Source organism: Dryas octopetala, chromosome 3 (assembly GCF_963921425.1).
Source record: "Dryas octopetala chromosome 3, drDryOcto1.1, whole genome shotgun sequence".
Classification (NCBI taxonomy): domain Eukaryota; kingdom Viridiplantae; phylum Streptophyta; class Magnoliopsida; order Rosales; family Rosaceae; genus Dryas; species Dryas octopetala.
In genome coordinates, this window is record NC_141368.1 from 14,548,703 (window position 1) to 14,568,358 (window position 19,656).

Below are 19,656 nucleotides of genomic sequence, written 5' to 3' on the forward strand. Positions count from 1 at the left end.
AATTTGAAATACCCTTTATATATAGTTGATGCGTGCAATTTGTAATTGAGTCTTTATTTTTATGAAGTTGAAAAGGCAAGTAGATAAGGTGAGTAAACATTATAATAAATATGTAACTTGTTAAAAATTAATACCATTTTGCCTAAGTAGTTTATAAAAAGTAATTAGAATATAAATTGGTCTAGATCGAGAACATAATATAGAGGTATAATCTAACAAATTGGAGATTGGTGTAATGTAATGATAGGTCCTTGTTCAAAGAACATTTCTTAACAAAATTTTTGGTCAAATGCACTTTTCTGAAATCATAAGGCATATAGTAATTAAATATATTGACTACCAGCTGGGAACGGATAATTGGTAAAAACAAAGCATGCACAAAAATTATAACAAAATGTAAATTCAAAATTATAAAGCATCCAATTATTAATGTTGACTATTATAAGCATTTTTTTTAGGTGAGAAGCACATTTCCAACTTCATAATAGACTTTCGGGTATTACCATATTAACTTCACCCAAGTTGTTGAGAAGCGATTGAGCTTAGAATATATATTAATTCTTTGTGAAAGCGATCCTCATACTTCTCATTATTAAAAGTGTTTTTCATGCCTTCTGCATGATTATTTGGATGTAGAAACATTTCTTGGAATTTTGATTAAGAAGGCATTTTAATAGAATTCATTTTGGTTTTGGTAGTTGGACCGCTTTTTCTTTCCTTCTGCATTCTTAAGGATTCAATTCACATATAGAATATCTCTCAAAAAAAAAAAAAAAAAAAACATTAAGGATTCACATAAAAGGAAAGAAAAAGAGGTCTAACTACCAAAACTAAAATGAATTCCATTAGTCAATTCTATTTGTACAAGTCCATTAGCTATAGATGATATATATTATCATATTATCATCTAGAGCAAATTAAATTGTGATTTCCATTTGTTCAAATCCTTTCTCTAGATTTTACAAGTTTAATATTAATTTGCAACCAAATTAAAGTTTTTCTAGAAAAAAAAATAATTAAATCTAATATTAGCTGATAACATAACACTACATTCCGATCCACTTTTCCTTAAAAATATGTTTTATTATTTTCAACATAAATACTCACCTAAAGGACTTAATTTTAGAGACGATGTATATTATCTAAAGACTAGATTTGCTTAATTGTTTATTAATTTTAATCGTTGAGTTAAATTCAAGGGCTACATAGTGACCAAAAGAAAAAAAATTCAAGGATTACATGTATTATTGTCCCTCACTTTGTCTCTCAAATTAAATCCTTGGCCTTGGGTGAGCACTTCTTATTAATTTTCAATAAAAAAATATGCACCCGCACGTGCATAGATGATTGACAAGCATTAATATATAAAGACTCCATACCTATGAATAATTCAGAGTCATTTATACGCAAAAAGATGACGGTTGACTGATGCTAGTTAAACTCAAGTTTATATCCATAAATTCTTCGTACTAATACAATGCATTGTCCATTCCATGTAGGCAACCATGAACCGAAAATTACAAAAAAAAAAGTAAGTGCTTCTAATAGAAATGCTACCAACAAAAGTCTTACAGTGCAAAAACGTTTTCTAGAGAACTACTCTAGAACAAGTTTTTAATGTAAAATCTATGTTAATCAACAATTGTTAGTCACTGTCGGTGGTCAATTACGTGTGCATGACCGACTTAGTATATCCTAGCAAAAATATCGATCCATAAGAGATTTTATTGAAATTTTTAGAAATTATTTTGACTAAGAAAAACTAACTTTAAGTTATGCCTAGTTGCTTAATTTAGTTTGTAAATAATAGTGGGTTTGTGCTAGCTTTCTCAATGCATGCATGCTCTTATAGTATGCGTAATGGCCAAGATTTTTAAAAAGAAAGGGTACGTGGAAAAGCTATAGCAAAGTCCAAAAGTTAGTGTGTGAGGAGTGAGGACTAGAGTGAGAGAAGTGCAGAAGGGAAATAAAAATTAAAAAAGATGGCTTGAGATGAGAGAGAAGTCCGAAAGGTTCCAAAGGCAAAGGTAGATATATAGAAACTAAAAAGTGAGAGAGACTAGCTTTTGCTTTTTTTGTTGTATAGGTGAAGAAGGAAGGACCATTTGAATATCTTGGAATTGGCAGGAGGAGAAAAATCAGGTCCTTGTCTTACTCTCCTGTATACGCTCGATCGCAGCATTGGATGTTGCGTGACGGTATCATTCATTCGTGTACATATGTTCATTGTTGGTTGGGCTGCCTTTTTCAATGCCCGCTCGATCGGTGTTTAGCTTATATGCCCCAAAATGTAACTCAAACAAAAAAGTCATGTTTCGGGCAGACCAACAATGTCGTAATTAAACAATCTGCCTTTCCAAACTTCAATCCATGTTGTTGTAGAAATTATTTTGGGAAATAAACATCATACTTTACTAAAAAAAAATTTAACCGATTCAATTATGGTCACGTAATCAATTGTTGTAAGTCATTATATTATATGATTATACAATTTTTGGTATATATTATTTTTTTCAATAAAATCTTCAAATATTATTTTTAGTACTTAGTTACTATGTGGTCTCTTGTAAAAGTCTTTTGTATTGAAACAAAAAACAAAACATAACACTATAAGAAAAGGGAGGAAGGGGAGGAGGGGGGTTTGATACTTTGATATAGCCAGGATTTTGGGGATATAAATTGGGGCCGGGGATCAAAATTATAGTTTAGAGATTTGAAACAAATTTTAGGCTAAGTGAAATAGAAAGGAAAAAAGTTAATGCCTGGGAAAAAAGAAAAAAAAAGAATTACCAAAAAAGAGGAGCTCATGCCAAAAATTACCATATATAGGGATTTGTAAAAACTGTCACGACTTTGCAAATGGCTGAAATAAGTCTAATGAGAGAGAATATGCATAAAATAGTCATTTTTTCTCAAAAATTGGGAAACTGGTCTTGTTATTACTTATTAGTGTTCAATAAATTGTAAATGTCACTTCCACTCTAGTTACAAATTTTTACAGTAAATTATTTAAAGTTTATTTACACTCGTTAATGATAAACAAACTCACTTAAAAAGTTGCAATAATAAATAGACTCACTTTGTGACAAATAAGCAAACATTATAATTTTCTCCATGTTTTACCCTGGTGAGCGCTCGACGTTTTTTTTTTTTTTTTTTGTGAAACAGGACAAATTGGCACTGTCGAACAGTGACAATAAGTAACAATCATTTTTACGTGAAAACATAGTGGCAATTGCCAAGCATTCTGTGAACAGTGCCGAGCACTCAGTGGATACAATGTCGTGCGGATTTTATTAAAGTAGACTGGACTGAGATTTATTATAACACGTGAACAAGATTATTAGTTTTATTTTTCAACTACACTTTAAAAAAAAAAAACCCTATTATTTATACTAATATATTATCCCAAAAAAGAAAACACACAAAGTTTTTCAGGTACATGAAAGTAACTTTCAGTCAGTAACAACAAAAATGGGAAATTCACTTAAAAATGGACTGAGTTATTTAAAACAAACATTCAAATTAATCGATCACTTGTTTTTTTTTTTTTTTTTTAAAGAACTCTTGATAGGATTTTTTTTAACATTTGCTACTGTTGATTTTTTTTATTGTATATAAAGCTGCAAGAACATACCAACTAGCTATTAGTGTATTAATCTTTCTCTATACTTTATTACAAAATGTCCTAAATTTGAATTCAGTCATCTTCCTCATATAAAAAAGAATGCAGCAAAATATAGATGCATGTGATAGAAAATATCGATTTTTGTTGTGCATGCCCAATACAACAACTTTTCTTATCCCCTTTAGCTTTGGTACACTCTGACCATAAAATAAGAGAGAAACTACTTAGTCAATAAACTACTGTTGCATGTAAAAATATTTGAATTATCACAAATTAATAAATAAACATTTTTGAGTAAATCTCTATGGCAAAATAATTTTTTAAACAAACAGTATAATAAAAATTTTGAACATAAATTCAATATAAATTTTAAAAGATATATAGAGTAAAAAAAAAAAAAAGCCTACGTTGAAGAAGCATCAAAGAGACCGGGTCCTAAAGGTCTTTGCAGTCTCTCTATGTGTAGGTATTAACAGTACATAATTCCAATGTGATCGACCTTAGAACACAAAGCTACATAGAATCCATTATGAGCACTTTCACATACCAATATAGTTCCAAGTCACGTAATCATTACTAATAAAATAGAATATAAAGAAAACAGTAATTTTAAATAGTAAGAATAAGATAATAAAAAGTTGTATGAAATTATATGATTTTATATAAATCAAAAGTGAAGAAGGTTTCTTCTTCTTTTTAAGTAATGAACATATTCGTTTGTCAAAAAATAAAGTGAAGATCGAAGGTGTAGCCTTTATAGTCTAAATTTCCAATTCGTAGATACCTAATAATGATATGGAATTGTATATATATTTCAATAAAAAATAAAATAAAGATATGGAATTAAAAAAAGAAAATAAAAAATAATGATTTCAGTTACACATTTAAATTTATAAATAAAAATTAGATTGAATATTTTAAAACCCTTTTAAATACCAACAATTAGATCAGTGATCTCCTCAACCCTCTTCTTTATGTTTCTGATATATATATATATATATATATGTAGCATTAGAATGAAATGAGGCTCAAACACAAGTTAAACAAACCATATATGATTAGAGCTTCTTTTGTGATTGGATAAGATTCCCAAAATTTGCTTTCTCTCAAAGTCAAGAAATTAAGTTGAGAAAATGTGATAACTTATTGCAATTTAAAGTTGAAGACAATTAATTAAACTGCTACTCATTGGTTATCTTTTTGGTCAAGTGATGATATTGGAGGGTACTTAAGTTCCCTAGCATGCCTATAATATTGAAGTTAAACAAAATTATTATGTTGGTGGACCCTTTGATTGAAGGGTTTGAACTTTGCCTTATGATCTAGTGAGTCTAATGTGTTAGATTTAAAAGCAATCACGCATATCTCCTACACTATCATTACCACTAAGTACTTCACTAGGCTTGACAAAACCTAGCTAGTTTCTTTTTTTTTTTTTTTTTGGCCAAGTCTTTTTTTCTTTTTTTTTTGTTGGGACTTGGGAGAGGATGTGGGTTTAAAATGGATAAATTAAGAAAATTATAAATTAAAATAAAATAAAATATTGGGAGAGATTAGAAAATAATAATATAGAATTTGGGATCCCTTTGTCGTCTACAGCTTGTAGTGTTGTACAGGTCACAGGTGTCCTGCATTTTGCATCCATCATATTGACAAAGAAAGAATGTTTCCGGATGGAGGCCACGTGCACTGCTTCTGTATCCTTCCTCTGCTTTCTTTAAGTTATCCGATTTTATATAATCAAGCCCCATGCTTTGACCTTTTAACAATTAAGTATATATAGAAAAATAAATAAATAAAGACGTAAAAAAAAAAAAAAAAAAAAGAGAAATCTATCTACCTTTTTTTTCAATATTTTTCTTTATTATTTATATTCTGTGATATAGTTTTATTATTGAAATTATTTATTTTTATATCATTCTTTAAAGATCATTTATATAAAAAAATTAAAACAAATCAAAAAATTATTTGATTATATAACTGTTATTAAATAAACCAACAATTTTGTTAACAGTTAAATTCACTCACTGTTTATTTGATAACAGTTATATAATCAAATAATTTTCAATTTGATTGATTTTTTGTAAAATAATCTTTGAATATAGATATAAAAAACGAACCATTCTAATCATGAAACAATACTGCAGAATGAGAATAATAAATAAAAAAATTAGGAGGAAAAAATAGAAAAGAAAAGATAAATAGCATTTCCCAAAGAATAAAATGTCGCCGGAATATAAAACCATAATTGGTGCTCTACAAAAAAAACAATAAAATTGGTAAGCGGAAAGAAAAATACAAAACGACTCTAATCTTTAATTGCTTAAATTATTGGGTAGTTGGATGTACAAAAAAAAGAAAGGTATAAAATGATTGATTAAGTGTATTTCTTTGTAAATAACAACCCTTCCAATTTATTTTAAATATTTTTGTACAATAAGAAATGAGGATTTGAGACGTACGGTTAGCTCATTCAGCTCTGCTCATGGCTAAACTTAATTGTTTTGAAGAATAACGAAAACAAATAAACTTATCATTTGAATTGTCTCCACTACTAAATCGTATGGATGATTATCCTTAGCATTTACCATTTCTAGTATTAAAAAAAAAAAAAAAGACAAATATAGATCTTAAAATGTATAATATCTTGATTTTATAAATGAATTTATTTTCTAAAACTAAGATATGAGTACGTTTAATTGGCTGGGGTATGTCTTTTAATGCGCGCATGCAACAGGAAGCAACTTGGATTAATATGAGCCTCAAACCACAAGTACGGATATTTCGATCTAATAGGTGGCGTACACTGTGCATCATTTGTCTTCAAGGCATTCATTTGCAAATCCTGAAGCAATAATATTTAGCTTTTGATCCATTTTATGCCGGGCTGGCCTTGAGAGTAGGTAAAGTAGGTAACTACCTTATAAGGTCCCAAAATGTTAAGTCCAAAATTTTATAAATTATGTATATATTTATATACTTATGTTAGGATCAAACAATACATATAAAGGGTCGAAGACTCCAATTTTTCTGGTTCACTTTAAACCCCAAAATCGTAAGGCTAATCGTAATTTTATGTGATGATGTCTTAGCAATATTAACCAAACATGCACATGCATGCAACTAATTAACTATAATCGACCATATACACATGGAGCTAGAGACATTAATTTTAAATGAGGAAGACATTTGATATATATATATATAAGAATGCTCTAAAACTAACTAATTAGTAAGTTAATACAAAGTTAACCACCATGTTGGGCTCACCGCACAATGTAATCTCAAAATCCGAATCATCTATTTTTTAGGCCATATTTCAAAGATCATCCCTGTAAAAAAATTTCAAATTCGGAAATCATTTAGTCATTTGATTATAATAACAACTATTTATATGCTTTTATCGAAAACACTGACCGTCTATTTATTTGATCTCAATTAGATGACTAAATTATTTGACCGTCTAAATAACCTAAATAATTGACGGTTCGGATTATGAGATTAGTTATGTGGTGGTCCCAAAAGCATGGTTAGTTTTGTATTAACTTGCTAACTAGTTAGTTTTAGAGCACTCCTTATATATATATATATATATATATATCAAATGCGAAGTCCGCTTCAAGTGCGAAGTCCGCACGTTCATACCCAGCGCTGAGCGCTCGGCAGTGTCATTTTCTTCTTCTCCCGAGCGCTCAGCACTAGTTCATCAGCTTTATGTTAGGTTTTAACTTCGGGATTCAAGAGTTAAAACTTACCATGCAGCCTCTACAAGCATCATTCTACACCCTAGGAGGGTATGAGGTGAATCATTGGGGAAATGCCTTCAAAAATTGGCAGCGGAAGCGATACCGAGCGCTGCAGCCAGCGCTCGACTATTAGAAAAAATAGACTGCCAAGCGCTTGGCGGCAAGTTTGCATGTTCGCTCGTCTGCACCTGAATAAAATTATATATATATCATGTAAACATAAAACATGAAAATTTTTGCTCATTAATTTGGGGATGGAGTTCCAACTTCCAAACATGCCACATTTGATTAGGTACAATGGGTGCACATCAAAACCGTAATACAAGCACAATTATTTATATGTGTCCATGAGCATATGGACAAAGGCATTGGGTGGAGAAAACAGTGTAGGTTATGTTAGGTAATCTGTCTAAGTTTTCTTTAACCCCATGCAACTTGTCCCCTCTCAATTACTCATATCATTCTCTAGGGTTTTAGCAAAACTCCATCCCCAAGAAGCCAGAAAATTAATCATTTTATCCATTCACACTATGGGCCCTTGGAGTTTTCTAGGGATGGTCTTCCATGAAGACAAAATGGGTCAGAATTGGTGGGCTTTTTGGGAAACAAAATCACATTGCAATCCCACAACACTTTCTGGGTTTTTAGAGTTTTAAAGGTGGGAGACTGGGAGTATGATAAGGGATTAGAATCCTAGGTATTGGATAGGGATTTGAGTGTTGAAAATGAAATAAAGTGTGTGTCGTTGGGTCCATGAGACATATCGCACTAAGGTGCATGTTGTTGATGTCTACTTCTGTTCAAGAACATGCCATATCTATCTGATCGATCTGTTACCCAAAAGTCCAGTAACCTTTCAGGTTGTCTTGACTCTTGAGAGTAGATGATTCTTCTTTTTTGTTTCCAAGTGGGTGGAAGCATGTAACTACAGAGAATGTGCACGTGGTATTGTGTTAGAAATTATGGCACAACAACCTAGAAGGCTAGAACATGTAGAAGATAAATATAGTACGAAGAAATCACTTAGCTTCTTTCTCCACATATATATGCTACTTATTTTAAAGTAATGATAAGATGGAACACCATATTTTGGTACTATATTGAATATCACTTATTATAAATTAAAGTGGGATTCATCAATACAAATAAGTTTTCTGGCCATTTATTAAAGATGATATACATGTGATATTATTGTTAAAGAGGGATAAGCTATGTATTTATTTAAAGAGAGTTAGAGTACACAACATCAAGAAACCAAGAAAGCAATATACATCAAACCAAAAATTAATCCCAATATGAGAAATGGCATGCTGGGGCCGCTGGGAAAGTAAATGCGTTATGCTATTGCATTCACGACAACGGAAGTGACAAACTTGCTACATTAGACCGGTCTAATAGCTAGTTGGTTGTATAAACATATGTTAAATATCAAATATACTATTATTATTTTAATTTATTTTGTGAAATAATCCAACTTAATGCTAAATTACTTTTTTGATTATCAGTTTCAAAACTAATTTTTTCTTTACTCTTTTAATACTTTTTAAACCAAAACACTATTTTAGTCGCTAGGTGATCGACATTCGACATGGCAATGTACAAAACAATTCAGTATTCCCCTTTTATTTGTTCCGGCCCTACCCCGTAATTGTTGTTTAGCTATATTCTACCGTTGTTAACTGTCACTAAGTTATAATCAGTCAATTACATTAATCATTTATATAATGCCTTTTTATTACATGTTGCACGTGTAAAATTACTATACCAATAATTTAACACATACAAAGTCCAAGAAAAACCAATCACATGCAGTCTAATCAAAATAACAAAATAAACAAGTTTTTCTTTTTACTACCTAAATAAACGAGTTTTTCCTTTTGCTACATAAATGAACAAGTTTTTTCATTACATGAAAAACTAACCAGCAGTAACTTTCAGTTTTTTCCTATCAAAAGTATTTCGCCTCTGCCCATGTGCCATGGTTCTAAATTTCTAATTGGGTTCATCCTTCAGGATAAACCAGTCGATAAATTAATAACATGAACAACATATATTAGACGAGGGGCCATGAGCCCCAAAATTTTTAAATTCTTTAGAATATGCATGAGTTAAAGTAGTTATTACTAAGGTCCATTGATTTTAGGTACTAAATTGTAATGTTTTTTTATTTCAACTACCAAAATATTTATGTCATTTCAGTTTAGGCACTAAATTTCAGTTTAGGTACCAATTTTAAAAAATATGGTTATATCGAGCTGTGACTGTCTAACAGTTATAACTTTTTTATTGATTTGTTGTTTTTTCAATATTTGCAAGGCTTAAACTTTAATGTTTAGTCTTTGGGTTATAGAACTTCATCTCCTAAACTTAAATCAAAAGTATGAAACCCTTAAAAATTTTGATTTTTTATAAATTTTAAACAGTCACAGTTGTGACTGTTTGACAATTACAACTATAACTGTTCGACAGTCACAACTGTATAACAAACTGATTTGTGACTTAATCCAAAATGTTTTACTCTAGGTTAGTACCTAAACTAAAAAAAATTGGTGTCTTACTGCTTTACTAAAAAACTATTGATATTTGGTATTTAATTCTAATTTTCTATTATTACTATATATCCATTTTTCCTCCTTTATATCGAGCTGTGACTGTCTAACAGTCATAACTTTTTTATTGATTTGTTGTTTTTTCAATATTTGCAAGGCTTAAACTTTAATGTTTAGTCTTTGGGTTATAAGACTTCATCTCCCAAACTTAAATCAAAAGTATGAAACCCTTAAAAATTTTGATTTTTTAAACAGTCACAACTGTGACTGTTTGACAATTACAACTATAACTGTTCGACAGTCACAACTGTATAACAAACTGATTTGTGATTTAATCCAAAATGTTTTACTCTAGGTTAGTACCTAAACTAAAAAAAATTGGTGTCTTGCTGCTTTACTGAAAAACTATTGATATTTGGTATTTAATCCTAATTTTCTAGTATTACTATATATCCATTTTTCCTCCACACACACGTAGATAAACCAATATTTTTAGATCACATGTATCAACCAACAAATTATTTATTTAGTGATATTTTTTTTCACAATGTTGGAGACATTTCAAGTTCAAATCCTCTTATAGATAAGAAAAAAAAAAAAAAAAAAAAGAGATCATAACTTTTTTTTTTTTTGAGAAAAAAAGGCTCGAAACTCTTAAGATTTATTCTTCATCCATACGGTTACATTATACTTCAAGGTCGAGAGAAGCCAATCTTGGCTCTCCTGAAGCCAAACAATAGAATGATCGAGATGGTACCGTTAATGAATTAAATGTGACTCTTTTTTTATATAGTAACTAGATTATGATCTTAGTTTTTCTAATATATCACTTTATCTTTTAACAAATATTTTGCTTACCCACTCCTCAACTAGGTGATTTAGACCACTCACTCAAGTGTTTTCACCATCCTTTGTAAACAAGGTTTTACATATAAAACAGCCAAAAAGAAGTGAAAATAATTATTATATTTATTCTTGGTTAATGTTTTTCTTTATTAGAAAATCTAGCAAGTTATCTTGTAATTTTGAGAACACATATAAACAAAAATTTATTCGATCAGTAATTTAAATTTACAATTTGACAACATACATACATATCAATATATCTAATTAGAAAACGTTTCTTGATAAGTTTTCGCCATTCATTCTGCACTTGTCATGGAACACCATGAAACCCTCTTTTTTTGGGGAAGGGGATGCGAGTGTTTTTTAATTGAGTGACCCTGATGGTACTTTGTCATTTTCTTTTGTAGTTTATACGTCCATTTGTTTTTGTTGAAAGGTTTTCTAGAGGTTTTGATTTTGGTGGCATAAGTTTTTTAGGAATGTAATAACAAGTGGCACAGAAAAATCCACCATCATCTTATATTAAATGAAAAATAAGGATTTAAGGGTGACCTCTAATTGTCTTCCTTCTATTTTGTTTTGGCATTTTCTGAGGAAATGGGATGTACACTCATAGATTTGCCAGATAGCCATGGCCTACATAATGGAGCAATGTCACTAGCTCCATCAAACTTCTTACAACCATATATTAATTTCCCCCTTTCCCTTTTCATTTTCCCTTTGCCTCCTCATTTTTTTTTTAGTCTATATTGACAATGCATAAAATTTTCTTTCACCAATAGATTGACATGTTATATTTATAAATTGCATTTCTTTTTTTAATTTTTTTACTTTTTAGTTTAGTTTAAGGGCATAATTAGAAGTTTTGAGAAAAAATTGTAAAGGGTTGTCAAGAAAGTGGTTTGAGTGATCAAAATAGAAGCACTCTTTTATTTATTATCTCCACTGAAATAAAATTTTTAATAACTGATGTACTCTTTGAATAATATGATACATACAATCATATTTTGCCCATTCTACTTAATAGATGTCTTACAAGTTACAATATATGGGTTGTCTTCTCAAAAAAAAAAAAAAAAAAAAAACACAATATATGGGTTGTAAAATAGGTCAGCCAGCTCCACTTGAAATTTAAGAGGTCTAGGCCCAATTCAAATAAGGAAAGGCTCGACCTGGGCTCTATCCTTGGCCACTACCCATAGATTTGGGTCCAAAAGTCAGGCCTAACTCAACTCGTTGAACAATCATTTTTCCTTGTTTTTTAGATAAATTAAAATGAGCATCCGAATCAAAATCAATTGGCTATAACTATGAGGACAGACCCATGACATTATATTTTGTAATGCAAAACTTTACATTCCACATGTGGTATATACTCTTAATGTTAAAGGTGTTAAATTTATGTTAATCTCAACCAGGAACAACACCAAAGGGTAATCCTGTTTTTTGTTTCTTAATTGAAAGATACTTCATTTCATGAAGGTTAAAACATCAAAAGTAAGTACATCAGAATTCAGATAGCCTTAAAAATGTGTAACATCGTCGAAAGTAGCACTCTAAAAAAAATTTGATTTTGTCAGATCATGAAAAGTCTCCTATATCCTCTGTTCCCTTTTGATGACAACTTGTATGAAAACTCATGGATACAAAATATGGAAACACCCTTTCTTTTATTCTTTTACAAGTAACAATAATGTTTGTTTTCCATAGTTCCAGGCTTCCAGCAACACTCCTAACCTTCCAAAAAGGCACAACATCTGAACATTAAGAATTACAGGAATACATTGCAGATATAGTCCAATACAACAATAAGTTACCCATGACAATTGTAACGCAATCTATGACAACAAATCAGAAAATTCATTTCTTAGGTGTAATTTTTAGATCCTTTTCTCTCCTTGAACAAACTAAACTAGTGAACCATAAAAATCAAGTGTGTCATATGCGATTCTCACTGCCTATAACACAGCAATAAACATGTAATGGCTCAACATAAAAAGCCAATGAACTTGCAAGTGCGATCATCTACAATTTCATATTTCACCAGTTCCAAGAGGCTGCCTTGATCTATCACCAGAAGCCCATGCTTGATAGTCCCTCACAAGCTGCAACCAACCACGATATAAATTATATAACAGGAGCCACTCCAACATTGTCAGGATATGAATGCTATCCTTGAGAGGTAACTTGCAAGGATCATAATTTTTAAAATGGAACATCAAGGTTTCAAACATCCGCATGAAAAAGTAATGTGACATCTTATAACAATTTGTAATGCTATGTGCAATCATTTCACTGCATATCAACATGGACACTAGATAACAAATTCACATGACTTAATGAGTCAAAGTTGAACAGAAAATCCCAAGAAAAAATATTTCTCCATGAAGTGTAAACTTTATTCTCTGAAATTCATATAATTTCTCAGATTTTGTCTCATTTGAACCCCCTGCTTAATCAATCACATCCATTAACTTATAGCAAATCCTTGCATTATTCATGCTTGAGAAGATAATAACTAATAAAGAATTCAAAATTTCAAATCATTATACTCATCTTGCACGTCTTCCATGATTCAGTCTGAATTAGATACAATGTAAAAACACAATTTTAATTCAATAATACTGCAAAAAATCTGCAGCAAGGCAACACATCACAGGAACCAATAACCAACAAATGTCGAACTGCAAGGTCCAATTTGAAATTCCAAGATCCCCATCCCAATAATAAATAGTCAGCAAGCCCCTTTATGATTAACACACTTTATCTGGGATATTTTTATGTCAAATCAAAGGCCATAACCTCAAAAAGTCAGTAGGCTTCAGCTTACAACAATTCTAGTTCATTTATGTTGAATTGTATCACTAATTGGAAAAAATAAAAAATAAAAAAATGTATCAAACAGAAGATATGACTAATGAGAGAATAATAGTTGATAAAATGTAGACCTGCAACTCTAAAATAAGCAGAAACCTTATGCCATCAGCCCACTCATCAAAAAAAAAAGAAAGCAACTAGTAACCCACATACAAACAACAAAGATTTTGTTCAACCAAAAAAACAGCAAAGAACTGAATTGATTAAAAGTTATCTATCCAAAAGAGGAAATTTTTATGTAAGAAAAGTTCATATTTTCTTTTAATATGAACATTATACTATATATACCTCAGAGGCCAAAGTTATATTTTCATAAAAAATGGGAACTGGAACACGCACCAAACTATGAACATGTGAGAAAACTGAAAAGGAAATATGTGAAAAATTTCCACTAACTTGTTCCAGAAAGCGGGGAAGCATAATTCTTAGTATTTGTTCAAGGACTTGGGCTCCAGATGATTCAATAGCTTGGACTGGAATTGCACGAAATGCAAACGGAATCTCAATGCTAACCTAAATTTCACAAAACAATCTATGTACAGTCTTTTGGGATGGTAAATTATAAATTTAAATAATTATGCTAATATCAGAAACTATTTCCTTGCAATCAACACCTCAATGATGGTATCTGAAGTGAGTTGTTGCCCTGATGAGTTGCTTTGGTTGCTACCACACGATATTTGGTTCACCATATAAGCTGCATTCCCATACCAAATCAAAGTCAAAGAACTCCTGAAAAAGCATAAATCAAATGACTCAACATAATGAATGCATGTTCTAGTAGAAAAGGCCACATTAATTTTTTACATCATTGAGAATTAAACTAATACAACAAACTGCAGCCACCTTCCTTACTCTTTATAAACAAATTGTAGATATAGATGGAGGGACATCTTTTCACCAATAAGTATAATCAATAAAAATCAGTGACAATCTCATTAACTTTATTCAGTGAGATGATGGCAGTTTCCTTCTTAAGTCATTGGAAAAACCTGGATGTGGCAACTGTTCAAAAGCCACATATACACAACTAATTGGTGCAGAAAATATTTGCATTACAGATAAAACATAAAAGTGCACTGATTCATTCCCAGTTCTGTACTGGGTGAATATCTAGATTCATACAAAGACCTCCACCAGCTTAAGTTTAAAAGCATCCACTATAGTTCATTAATTTCCTTTCGAATTTGATTTGAAAAAGAGTATCTTTTATGCATGCATCCAAGCCTTACAACAAGAAATAGATAGGGATGTCAATGATTGGAGCCTCTTGTGAACTAGTTGCGAGCTGCTCAATAAAGGCTCACCTCGAGCTCATTCAATTATCAAGCTCAAGCCCAATTTTAGGTTTGATAAGCTAAACAAGCCAAGCCCAAGCTTCCCTATGCTCAGCTCATTAGGCTCAAGAGAGAACGCAATAAGAGACAGCCTAAATTATTCTACCATTACGTGTGACAAGCAACTTTCATGCAACAGCCATTCAAAATTAAGCAGGCAATCTCAAATTGTTATTAAAAAGCCCAATGATAGCTAAAATTTTTCTACAAGAACACAAAGAAGTGTGCATTAAAATGTTTTTGAGCCCTCAAGTGTAGTTTGCAAATATGAAGTGTAGAATGAGCATTATGTATTCTAATTCTACCCATGACATAAAATTAAGCAAAGAAATTCTCACCATCAAACTTGTCATTCTGCGCAACCACAATCGGCGAACCATCAAGCTGTACCATCAATCGGCCAACCACATTATACATGCGTATATATATAATATATATATTTTTTTTTTCAAACCAATAAAATTACGAACATTAAAAAATTGAAACTGAGACAGTGACAAGCGCAAACACACCGACCTTGCAGGACAAGAGCTTAATGCAACAACCATTTGGCTGCTCTTCCACTCTAACAAGAAGAACAGGGCAAACCTCAAAAGCAAAGAACTTGAACCTATACACATAGCACCTGAACGTATTGTCATCTACTCTCTCTATCCTCTCTGCGTCCAACACCGAGTATTGACTCGCCGGCAAGCTCAGGTACTCACCTGAAAACCCAACAAAAAAAAACCCTAAATTACAACCAAAAAAAACGAAAATTGAGAAACTGACCATGAATTAAGCACGAAATTGAATGGCATGAATCCAAAAATGGCATTCTAACATTACTTAGAGGCCGCTGGAGCTGCGGAACCGAGACGGACTCGGTTCGGCGAGCAACGAATCGAGCTTTCGGGGTCGTCGAATCGGCCGAAATTCGAAGCAAATGGTTGAGTTTGAGTCTCGGAGACCTCCCGGTTCTGGAATTTGCGTACGGACACGAAATGGAACCGAATTTTATAGAGAAAGAGCTCAGTGCCATCTATTTTTATATATAAAAATAAATAAAGTTTTTCTTTTTTTCTTTGTTTCCGTAAAAAGTAGCAGAATAATGGGAAAGAATATACTGAAGGATTGAGTTTGGGAGGTATGTGTAAGAGTGAGAGAAGCAGAGGAAGGAGAAGCAACTGGGTGAGGGATATGAGGATAAGACAAACCAGTGGGATGAAAGCTACATGGACTCAATTTGACTGTTGCATAGAAACTTTTTTCTCTCATGAGCAGAATTTGAAATAATATTTTTACTGTCTACACTATCGGTTCCGGTTGTTTTTGTTGCAGCTCGGTTTCGGTTGTGGCACCGACCAAACCGCCAATGGTCGGCTACGGTTCACATCACACCCTTGTCGAATCACCAACATGCTCGAGCCGACTGAACCACACCACCTGTCAAAGTCAACCGCCACCGACCGATCGGTGACCGACTGCCTTTGACTCAGCGTCGGCTCCTTTTTATGGCATCCGACCTCTATCGGTTCGGTGTCAATTTCCTCAAAGTCGGTAACTGAAAGTCGGTTCGATTACCGACCAATGCCAACCCTACTACATATTTTTCCAACAGCTTCTTTATTTTTAAAATATTTTTAGTTTTGTGTTTTACTATTTTAGCACATTTCAAATTTAAAAGTAATGTTTTCTTTATTTCTTGGTATTCTTGAGGGCTAAGTCCAAAATTTAATAAGTAATGTTAGGTGTACCGTGTACAAGTGCATTACATCTTTTTTTACTACATTAATCAGAAATTTTCCTATCAACACTCTAGTTGTAAAAATTTGATTCGGACTCAGATATTATACGGCAATACATAATGACCATCTTATATGAGAACGTCTTTATGCATAAAAGCTTTTTAGTATATAAGGTATATGATAGACACCACGTATCATCATATAGGGGACGTTTTTATATCGCCGTATAGTATTCGAGTCTAAATCAAGTCCTCACAACCCGGTGCTAGTAAAAGAATACTGCTACATTCATAATACCTTTCTAGGGGGACTCATCTATACAAGACAACATGTGGATTTCACAATAAGCTTTAATTCTTGTATGGTGACATGTGTTGGCAAAATTTCTCACCTCTGAAAATCCCCGCGGGGACCCATCCTAATTAAGCAAGTATGGTAATACCATCCTCGTCCTCGCCCTGCCCCGTATACCCGTTTAATAAAAAAATTATATTATATAATTATATTTTAAATTCTTATCTAAATTTTTGTTGGTTTTAAAATTTAATAGTGTTCTTTTTATGATTTAGTGTTATTGTAATATCATACGATGAATTTTAATGTATTTCATCTATACTATATTATGTATTTATATTGATTTGATATGTTATTAATAAAATAAAAAATAATAATAATAGGGGCTCCGAATATCCGATGAAGACTCGATTACCCAGCAAAGTGGCTATGATATTGGCAAACCCGACCTATTTGAGAGAATGCCTTAAGACATGCCGCATGAAAGAATTTATGAGGTGGTAGAAATTGTGTACAAATAGTTTTTTTTGAATTTAATATTCACTTTTTGTTTTGTAAGAAAATCAAGAGATTTAAGATACATCTTTTAAGAGCCATTAACACGTACGGCACCTAATCTGATTTAGATATCAGAGCAAGTCTCATTACCTTTCCTAAACGTGATTTGGACCATAAAACACACTTTAGTTTAGAACCAATCTATTCCATTTAAGTCTTGAACTTTATCTTCAATCTTCACTTGAATCTTCTATTAACCTACACCTAAGACTCAATAGCATGTGCTAATTAATGCTTACATGCATCAACTGATTTTGGTCTAGAAAATAAACGAAAACACAAAATATTGCAATTACAGTTTTGCATGCATGTTGCGCGCAATAAGACTTATAATTAGAGATGGCAAAATTCTCCGCCCCCGAAAATCCCGTGGGGACCCGCCCCTATTAAGCGGGTATGGTAATACCATCCCCGTCCCCGCCCCGCCCCGTATACCCGTTTAATAAAAATATTATATTATATAATTATATTTTAATTTATTATCTTAATTTTTGTTGCATGTCTTTAAAATTTAATAGTGTTCTCTTTATGATTTTTAGTGTTATTGTAATATAATATGATGAATTTTAATATATTTCATCTATTATATTATATATTTATGTTAATTAATTTGGTATGTTATTAATAAAAGAATTATTTTTTTAAAAATAATAGAGGCCCTGAATACCCCCGATGGGGACCCAATTACCCGGCGGGGGTGGTATGGTATTAGCAAACCCGCCCCGTTGCCATCCCTACTTATAATCAAGAAGAACTTGAATAAGGACAAACTAGGTTCATGAACAGAAACATAAACAAAGAAAATGCATCTTAATTCTAAACATAAACTAAGTTCATTGACAAATCACAACTAGCCACGGAGTGGTGCTGGCCCATTGGCTGCCTCCGGCCATCAAATATCTGATTCATCACCAAACAGAAGCACAAAAAGGCATGAGCTCACATATTTCACAATTTGTTGTCCAACATTTATATTCGAGTAAAGTCAAGATAAAAGGCCATCATAAATTTAAAAAAAAAAAAAACTAAAAAAAAAATTGGCAAAACTTACTGTTAAGAAGATCAAATCGATTCAATAACATATATGCTATTTCAGTTCTAGTACTATATATATAGCATAACTTAATACTTCATATATACTCCACGTACTGCCTCAATTCCCCCACATGTTCTTATGTCACCATTTCACCTGTGATTGTAATCCCTTTCCTCTGTCCGGTAGACATGCATTTAGCGGTACCATTGGCATCAATATTAAAACAAATCTCAAAGATAGGAACACTCTCAGGAGCCGGAGGAATGCCATAGAGCTTAAATTCACCCAAAAAGTTATTATTTCTTGCTTTTGCACTCTCACCCTCAAAAATGGGAATCCAAACAGCCTTTTGTTTGTCACAATGAGTAGTAAGATTAGCATCTTTGATCATCACAGGAATCCTGGTGTTTCTTGGAATCACAACATGCATGTAATCTTCTTCTGTCCCCACCCCAAGTGACATAGGGGGTGACATCCAAAAGAGTGAAGTCTTGAAGCTTCCCATTTCCATTTCCATTTCCACTCAAGACCGCAGCTTGAACAGCGGCTCCATATGCCACGGCCTCATCCGCATTTAATGCTCTTGCACAGCTTACTCTTAAAGTGTCCAATTTATGCTTACTCTTAAACCTTAAGGCAACACAAGATGGAGTGGTCCTGTTTCAATTCCCTGCTCGTTCACTATGATTTCCACATTACCACTCCGGCACACTGCCACGGACGAGTACGTTGTCCCCAGATCAATCCCAATAGCATGACCACACTCTTCTTCTCCTGCCATTCTCAGCTTGAAAACTTCTAGAGCAAATATAAATTACACAAGAACAATGGTGACAGAGAATGTTGAAAATGCTTGGGGGAGTACGTGACGACTGACGAATAGGTTGGTGGGAACAATTTGAAAGCAGTCCGAATGTTAATAATGGCTTAGGGGAATGGTAATGTAAATCAATCATCATGCCCAAGAGATTAGTTTAGTGCGCGAAAGTTGGCCCATGACATTTTCAATTATAAAAAAAAAAAAAAAAGTTACTGGACTCTAATCCTTATTTTTATTG

At 32.2% G+C, this 19,656-nt stretch overlaps 1 protein-coding gene and 1 pseudogene across 1 annotated transcript; both read right to left on the reverse strand.

Moving 5' to 3' along the window:
- Positions 1-12,527: 12,527 nt before the first annotated feature.
- On the reverse strand, positions 12,528-16,136 carry LOC147291212 (RAP release 2, galactose-binding-like domain protein, putative (DUF1997)). Its single transcript, XM_086236559.1, has 6 exons — positions 15,812-16,136; positions 15,500-15,690; positions 15,322-15,367; positions 14,261-14,343; positions 14,043-14,159; positions 12,528-12,874 (listed from the first exon to the last, which is right to left on the reverse strand). Exons 1-6 carry the CDS (start codon positions 16,002-16,004, stop codon positions 12,803-12,805), a joined length of 702 nt encoding a protein of 233 aa, XP_086092685.1. The 5' UTR covers positions 16,005-16,136; the 3' UTR covers positions 12,528-12,802.
- Positions 16,137-18,734: 2,598 nt separating this feature from the next.
- Positions 18,735-19,115, reverse strand: LOC147291213 (heat shock 70 kDa protein pseudogene; annotated as a pseudogene).
- Positions 19,116-19,656: the final 541 nt, after the last annotated feature.